Source organism: Trichechus manatus, unplaced genomic scaffold (assembly GCF_000243295.1).
Source record: "Trichechus manatus latirostris isolate Lorelei unplaced genomic scaffold, TriManLat1.0 scaffold00049, whole genome shotgun sequence".
NCBI classification, from domain to species: Eukaryota; Metazoa; Chordata; class Mammalia; order Sirenia; family Trichechidae; genus Trichechus; species Trichechus manatus.
Genome location: NW_004443985.1, coordinates 6,757,317 through 6,766,034, shown reverse-complemented (window position 1 = coordinate 6,766,034; position 8,718 = coordinate 6,757,317). Strand labels below are relative to the sequence as shown.

At 39.2% G+C, this 8,718-nt stretch overlaps 1 protein-coding gene across 4 annotated transcripts in view; it reads left to right on the top strand.

Moving 5' to 3' along the window:
* CNOT10 (CCR4-NOT transcription complex subunit 10) overlaps positions 1–8,718 on the top strand; it is an 84,651-nt gene that overhangs the window by 25,468 nt on the left and 50,465 nt on the right. For all 4 annotated transcript variants that reach the window (XR_002824275.1, XM_023732245.1, XM_004377349.1 and 1 more), the window contains exons 5-8: positions 803–945; positions 2,667–2,753; positions 3,305–3,388; positions 5,498–5,615. Coding sequence is in view for 3 of the 4 variants with exons in the window: in XM_023732245.1 (XP_023588013.1) it covers positions 803–945; positions 2,667–2,753; positions 3,305–3,388; positions 5,498–5,615 (432 nt within the window). In the remaining variant the exon portion in view is untranslated. The remainder of the gene's footprint in view (positions 1–802; positions 946–2,666; positions 2,754–3,304; positions 3,389–5,497; positions 5,616–8,718) is intronic.

Here is an 8,718-nt window from a genome sequence, read left to right as displayed (position 1 = left end):
AAGGTAGAATGTAGAGTATTGTCTTTATAAGCTGTGTCATGCCAATTGAGCTAGATGTTCCCCGAGACCATGGTCCCCACAGCCCTCTGCCCAGCAGTTCAGTCCCTCAGGGAGTTTGGATGTGTCTGTGGGGCTTCCATGACCTTTCGAAAGGAAGATCTTTTTATGTTGCACCAGGTCACCTTTCCTGTTTTCATTAAGTCCTTCTTCCCTTGATGGCCTCTCTGTGTCTTTCCCCCTTGGTGTCTCAATGCCTGATGTGCTCTAATGCACACCTTGCTGCTCTTCTGCAGGTCTGTCGTCTGTGTAATCAGATGGTTTCTTTTTTCCATCCCTGTGACCTAGACAGGAAACCTATTTCATAGAGTCATACATAGGTCTTCTTAGACTTAGAAGGGGCCTCAAGAGAACACCTGCATCCTTCCCATTTTACAGGTCAGACAGCTGAGGTCTAGAAAGTTCAGTGACATGCAGGGCCGCACATCTGGTAAGTGGCATAGAAGGGCTGGAATTCAAGCTTCCTTGCACTACAGTAGTACTCCTCATTACTTGTGCTGGTGCCTGGTGGGTATTTTGCCTAAGGAGGCCCAGATGCTGGAATTCCTGAAATGAGAGGCCTTGAAACACCTAATAGAACAGCATTGCTGCCATTGGCATGTGGCTTTTGTTCACAGATCTAGGTGATGTGCATTTGAGGAAAGACGTTTATTCACCTTTGGTGGGGTGATGTGAGATGTTTGCCTCACTTTGGATTATGACTTTCTTCTCTGTATTTGCGTGTGTGTGTTTTTTTTTTTGCCAGAAGAAAAATTTGCCCAAGCCGTGTGTTTCCTGCTTGTAGACCTGTATATATTAACCTATCAGGCTGAGAAAGCTTTGCATCTTCTTGCTGTCCTAGAAAAAATGATTTCACAGGGAAACAATAACAAAAATGGGAAGAATGAGGTAAGTGTTCCAAGGTGATCAGACTAAATTTCAAAATGTGATTAATATTTGTGCTTATGAAATGTTATTTTTAATAGCTTTATTGAGATGTAATTCACATTCAGTACAATTTACCATTTTAGAGTGTGCAATTCAGTGACTTTTAGGGTAGTCACAGACCTGTGTAACTGTCGCGGGAAGAAACCCTGTACCACGAGTGTTTGCTCCCCGTACCTCCCTGCCCCTAGGCCCTGACATCCACTGGTCTGTGCACTTTCTCGAGATTTGCCTGGTGTAGACATTTCATGTAAATGGAATCACACAGTAGCTGGCCTTTGGTGACTAGCTTCTTTCATTTAGCATAATGTTTTCAAGGTTCATCCATGTTGCAGCATATAATATTTCATGATAGGAATATGCCACATTTTTTAATTCATTTATCAGTTAATGGACCTTTGGCGTTGTTTTCACTTTTTGGCTATTATGAACGATACTGTTGTGAACATCCATGTATGTGTTTTTGTGTGGATGTGTTTTCATCTCTCTTGGGATTATACTTGGAGTGGAATTTCTGGGTCATAGAGTATTCTGTTTCCTTCAGAGGAACGGCCAGTCTGTTTTCCAAAGTAGCTCCACCAGTTTGCATTCACACCGGCAACCTGTGAAGGCTCTGGCATCTTCCCGTTCTCACCAGTCCTGGTTACTGTTCCTGCCCGCCCCTCCTTTTTAAAAAAGGAGCATTTGCAGAAGTACATTGGAAACGCCTTTCTGCCTGCAGAAGTTTGTTCTTGAGGCTTAAAAATAAAATAAACAATATGGCCTTGGTCAAGTCAACCTTTCTGAGCCTCAGTTTCCTAAAAATAAATAAACATCTACCACTACTTTTTACAGCTTAACAGGTGTGTGTACGTGGGGGATTTCCATCGAATCATCATAGTATTATTCCTAAACATCAGGTAGAAAAGCGTTTCATTTTTACATTCAGTACCTTTTATATTTGATGAAATATAATTCACTTTGACAGGTTCTTGTTTGCCTCTCATGTGTCAGCTTCTCTGCTAGGTGTTAAGATGACAGAAATGAAAACGAGCTTTTCAAGGAGCTGACAGGTTTGTGGGGGAGGACAGACTGAGCAGCGTCTGTCCATGAGGGAGGAAGGAGGCTAGGGAATGCTCTGGAGGAGCTTAGAGGTGTGAATTGGATCCTAAGATGGTAAGATTTTGACCAGCCAGAAAAGGAGAGTGGATAACTGTCCTGCCAGAGAGAAGAGCACAAGCAGAGCCCAGAGGTGTGAGAGTGGTGTACAGGGAGAATTTCTGGTAATCTCCAGTAGATAGTCCCTGTGGACTGTAATGGAGACAGGTCATATCCTGAAGGACTTTGAATACTTGACGAGGAATTTAGGACTGGATCTTGTTGGCAGCATTTATACCAGCCAGAGTTTTTAAGAAGGAAATGACATCATCTAGTCTGGGTTTTATAAAGATAATCTGCGTTTTGCTTGAGTGATATCTGTACTTTTAAAGCCTGGTCCATCCTAGTGCTCAGCCCTGAGCTTCTCATAAGGAGAGTTTCCTGTCACCTGCTGCAGACTACTGAGCCCGATTCTCTGGAGGTGGGACTGGGGCTTCTGAATTGCAGACATTCTCACTGGGTGATGGAGATGAGCTCATTGGAAATCACTGATGTAAATTATAATTTAAAATATTTAATGTGGTCAATTTTGCTTCACCACCCTACAGACTGGTAATAACACCAACAAAGATGGATCTAATCATAAAGCTGAAAGTGGAGCTCTGATAGAAGCTGCAAAGTCAAAGATACATCAGGTGGGTCCATTTCAAAGGAGGTGATGTGTCACCTGTGTTGTCTTGTAGTTGTGACTGAGGAAGCAGTGTCATGGGTCGTGGACGGCAGTGACTGATGCAGGCGTGCGTATAGAGTGGCTTTGAAGCGTGCTTTAGCAGCACATCTGTCCTCCTAAATATATTTTGCTTAAGGTAATAACGTAATGTAATGTCTTTTAATTACCCTATAGAAGGTTGAAAGGAATGACCCGAGAATGTATTGAGTGATAAAATCAGTTTGTGGAATTTAAACATTCACTGTTATTTAGCCACTGACAGGTAAGAGTTGCTAGAGTTTTTGCTTGGAATATAAGTATACATTTTATTCTAGCATGTTTTTCGTTTTTTAGGGTGTATTCAAAGAATACATTTAAAATAGGATATTTAAGATAATTTTAAACTTGCTTTTGCAAGTAACTGGTGTAACTGTATTGTGAACAGATTGGTGTAACTATGTTGTAACTAGAAAGTAAACTACTTCAGCATATGTAAATTCACCGTAGTTCTTACATACTAGCATTTTCCTTTGGCAGTATAAAGTGAGAGCTTATATCCAGATGAAGTCCCTGAAAGCGTGCAAAAGGGAAATCAAGTCAGTCATGAACACAGCTGGAAATGTAAGTTTCTTTTGGACTTTTATCTTGTTTTTCAATTTGTGGCTTTTATGCCCTGAAACTTTATTATTTGGACTGTAGGTACTTGCGAGTTTTAAATCATTGATATTAGTCTATTATAGTACAGGAGCCCTGGTGGCACAGTGGTTAAGAGCTCAGCTGCCAACCAAAAGGTCAGGAGTTCAAATCCACCAGCTGCTCCTTGGAAACCCTATGGGGCAGTTCTCAGTTCTGTACGGTCGCTATGAGCCAGGATCGACTTGACCGCGCCCAACAACAACAGTGTTAGTACAGGAGCAGTCGTGGCACCGTGGTTAGAAAGGTCAGTGGTTCAAAACCACCAGCCACTCCGTGGGAGAAAGATGTGGCAGTCCGCTTTCATAGAGATATACAGCCTTGGAAGCCTGTGGGGTCACTGACTCGAAATCAACTCAACAGCAGTGGGTTTGGTTTGATTTTATATAGCCTTTAAAACCACCATGTTTAATAGCGACCTAATATTCTCTGAGTGGTTTGTCACAATTCACTTAAACGTTTTGCCATTGTTAGATATTTATTTTAGGATTTCTTAGTATCATACTCAAAACATTTATTAAATATTAGCAGCCAGGTTGTAGCGAAAACCTGCCCCTTCCAAATGATTTTTGGCTTGACATTACCTTCAATTTGACTAGTGAATAGAGTATTTGAGAAATAACTACCCCTTCCTTTCGCTCCCTCCATCTCAACCCCTGCCGATAAATAGTTTTCAAGATGGTATAGGAAAGAAAAAGAGCCCTGGTGGCTCAGTGGTTAAGTGTTCAGCTTCTAACCAGAAGCTTGGCAGTTGGAACTCACCAGCCTCTCCACAGGAGAAAGATGTGGCAGTCTGCTTCTGTAAAGATTTACAGCCTTGGAAACCCTACAGGGCCTTTCTGCTCTGTCCTATAGGGTCACTGTGAGTTGGAATCAACTCAATGGCAGTGGGTTTTTGGGTTTATATATGGAAGAAAGAATTATGAACAGTCTTGATGCTTTTTAGGGAAACTGTGATTACAAGTATGAAATCATGAGAAGATGTGGTTTTTAATAGGAATAATTCAGGTAAATTGACCCTAGAAATCTTAGGCAGAAGCCAGATTAGCCATTGGGTCAGTTCTCAAGTGATTTTTTGTGGAGAACAATTGTAGCCTAGACCTGAGGGGGTCACCTGAGGAGGCTAAGAGGGAAGGACCAGTTGGCCAGTATCAGATCTTTTATGAGATGAAGGATAAAATCCCTGCCTTAAAGGAGGTCATTGTCATAGGGGAGAGACAAAGAGGAGAATAATTGTAAAGCAGTGTAATCCTTATACTGGAATCAGTGAACACTTAAGGAAGGAGTATGGCCACCTAGGTTACACACTGAAAGATGTTTCCTCAGTGACCAGCAGAACTCGGGTGGGCAGGAGGCATAAGAAGGGATGAACTAGGATCTAGAAGGAAAGCAGGTTACTAAGCTAGAATGAATAAGTAATGAGACGGGGGTCCCACGTACCGTCCTGGGTAGATACTTGGTCTCCAGATCTCTGCATGTTTTTGTACTCTAAATAGGGACTATTTAGAGGATCTTCCGCCATGAGAATTCTTAGAAGTATAGGGTGATCCAGCATGATCTTTGTAATAAGACTAGCTCTCACAAATAAGGCATTCTGTTAAAAATCTTTATAGACTTGGCACTTTTTTTTCTTTCTTGGAAAAGTATTTAATACTTGTATCTCTTTGGGTCCTAATGGAGGTGCATTTGTATACTAAAAATAGGGAAGATCACCAGTCTAAGAGCCTTTAAAATGCAGGACCTAGTTTGTGCTGTTAAATGGATTTCCAGTTAGTAGTGTAATAGATGAAGACGGACAGTTCATGCCACATAGATGGTGTGTGTATTTTTTTTTTAGGTAGATTCTGAATTCTTTTTATAAGATGCTTTCTGAAGAATAGAGACTATAAGGCTGAGTGTTGGGCATTGTAGTTTTTTGTGACCGTGATTTGACTGATTCCTTTATGCCATTGAATGCTTGTCATTCCAACAGTATAATTGTGATCTCTCATTAGGCATAGGAAGACAAAGTATAAGTAACTTATATTTTCTTTACAGTCTGCACCCTCTCTGTTTCTTAAAAGCAATTTCGAGTACTTAAGAGGGAATTATCGAAAAGCTGTGAAGCTGCTAAATAGCTCAAACATTGCTGAACATCCAGGCTTCATGAAAACAGGTAAAAGAAAGTTGTGAGATTTTAATATTCCCTTCTTGGATCTTGGTTGTTGCTTGGTTTTCTTCCTAGTCTGTTCTTCAGAATGATTGATTTTAGTAATTTATGCTAATTTTTGATAGGAATATTTTAATATTTCTGCCACAGAAAATTCCTGGAATTTTAATTTATGACTTGTTTTCATTTTTAGAAAAAAACTCACTCTTGCTGTTTCTTTCTTTTTGCTTTAATACCAGCTTAGAAATTATGTCTAGAGCATGAGGTCATTGGGGTTTTTTTTGCCTTCTGAAGTGAGATCTTTTTTTTGGTGCTTTAAGTGAGTTTACAATTCAATTTCTCGTACAAAAACTTATACATACATCGCTATGTGACCCTAGTTGCTCTCCCTGTTCTGTGACAGCACACTCCTCCTTTCTACCCTGGATTTCCCGTGTCCATTCAACCAGCTCCTGAGCCTCTCTGCCTTCTCATCTCGCCCCTGAACAGGAGCTGCCCATTTAGTCTCATGTATCTACTTGAACTAAGAGGCACACTCCTCACGAGTATCACTTTATGTCCCACAGTCCAGTCTAATCTTTGTCTGAAGAGTTGGCCTCGGGAATGGTTTCAGCTCTGGGCCAACACAGAGTCCGGGGACTGTGTCTTCCAGGGTCCCTCCAGTCCCAGTCAAACCATTAAGTCAGGTCTTTTTACTAGAATTTGAGTTCTGCACCCCACTTTTCTTTTGCTTCGTCAGGGACACTCTGTTGTGTTCCTGTCAGGGCGGTCATTGTGGTAGCCGGGCACCATCTAGTTGTTCTGTTCTCAGGCTGACGCAGTCTCTGGTTTATGTGGCCCTTTCTCTCTCTGGGGCTGATATTTTCCTTGTGTCTTTGTTGTTCCTCATTCCCCTTTACTGACGTGAGATCTTTTAAGGAAATCTGATGATGATGTTTTTACCTTTTTCTTCCATAAAAGCAGTAGATAATAATGATAACTTCATTAGACCATTAACTGTATCAAAAATATTTCTATAAAGTTAGGAAGATGACTACTGTTATCTACTCTTGCCTGTATTTAAGAGTCTTAATGCATCATCTGCTGTTAACAGTAAAGTGAGATGTAAAATATGGGTTTATATTTAGGTTTATATCATTACTATTTTATAAGGATATTTTCTTCATTCAAGAAATGAAGTTAAACTATTGAAATGTTTTGCACCAGCTTTAAAACACAAACAATTAATAGGTTTTTCGTTTGCTTTTGTTTTGTTTTAGATTCTGTTTAGCTCCATACATGGTGCGCACACTCAGACCTACTCAGACCTTCCCCCATTTACCCCTTTCATTCAGTGGCATCATGGCGGATGGAGAAAGGCAGTGTGTTCCATTGTAATCCTCTTGTGGGTATTCTTATGTTCCAAGTACCCATTTCTAACTCTGCTGAATTTTTATTTTTGATACTTTTACTGTCATAGTTCTTCCTCAGAGGCCTGCAAACACTGAACACTGTAGTGGCTCTCAAACTAAAAAGATAATGTGCTCTGAGAAATTTTTGCTTAGGATTGTCTTCACGTAGATTTAAGAATTGCTGTTGTCAGTCTCTAAAACGGAGTCAGGAGCAAGGAGTGTAGCTGACTAGTCAACAGTTAATGATACTGTAATAGGAAAGTTTATTGTATAGTAGTATATTTTATATATTGATATTTTTGTAGTTATGAATATTTAAATATTTAATTTGCTTCCCATATGTAAACTTTGGAGCCCTGATGGTGTAGTAGTTAAGAGCTCGGCTGCTAACCAAGAGGTCAGCAGTTCAAATCCACCAGCCGCTCCTTGGAAACCCTTTGGGGCAGTTCTCCTCTGTCCTGTAGGGTCACTATGAGTCAAAATTGACTCAATGGCAACGGGTTTGGTTTTTTTGTGTGTATGTAAACTTTATTTTTTGCTGCTGATAAAATATGCTTATTATAGAAGATTTGGAAAACAGAACTTTTCTTAAATTGTCCACCATGCCACTACCTAGTAGCAACCTCTGTTAAACATTTTAGTGTATTTCCTACCATCGGTTTTTCTAAGACTAATTTTTCTCTTTTTTGAATATGATCATTGCTTAATTTAAAAATGTATCAGAAGCCAACCTTTACTTTTCAGCATTAAGCAATAAATGTCCTGATTATTAATTTTGTCAGTCTAGTCAGGCATTTGGTATTACTGAGGAAAAGATGGATTTTCAGTCAGTTGTTGTGAGATGTTTGAGAAGCCATTTAGAAAAAGAAAAATAAACTTAGGCTGCTTTCATTACATCTAAATAAAATCCAGAGAGAGATAAAGGATTCAAATGTGGAAATAAAATCACAAAAGCAGTAAAAGAAAACTTGGATGAGTATTTTAATTTTGTGGTGGGGAAGGCCTGATTAAACATAATCTAAACTTCAAGAACCATAAAGTTTGGAAAAGAGTACTAAGTTTGACCACAGAAAAATATAAAACTTTTTACCATTAAACACATACACACATACATTGAACCTAGTCACAAGACAGATGACAAACATGGGGGTGAGGGGCGAGGGGAGTAGATTTGTAACCAAATAGAAAAATAAAGAACTGGAACAGACAGTTTACAGGATAAGAAATACAGCTGCCCAACAAGTCTGGGAAGACTCTCAGCCCCAGTGATATTTAAAGAACTGTGAATTAAAAGAACAGTGGAAACCTAGGGATGGACAAAAACAGGATTTTATATATTCTGTTTTGTTCTATATATTCTTGATATTCTTCACTCAATGTATTCTGGCTGTTTCCATACATACTTGTATCATCCTTTCCAATTTCTACGTAATATTTCATGGTGTGAATGCCATGCATATATATTATGTTATTAATAAATATTTTTTGTCTCTTACATTTTTGTATCACTTGCCTATAATTATTAAAAATTAAATCAGAAAAAAATTGAACAGGCTTTTTTAAAAATAATTTTATCCCTTTTAATAAAACTGAATTTTTTTTTTATTTAATTTTTTTTTTTATTGTACTTCAGGTGAAGGCTTATAGAACAAATAGTTTCTCATGAAACAGTAGTACACATGTTGTTTTATGACATTGGTTAACAACCCCACAACATA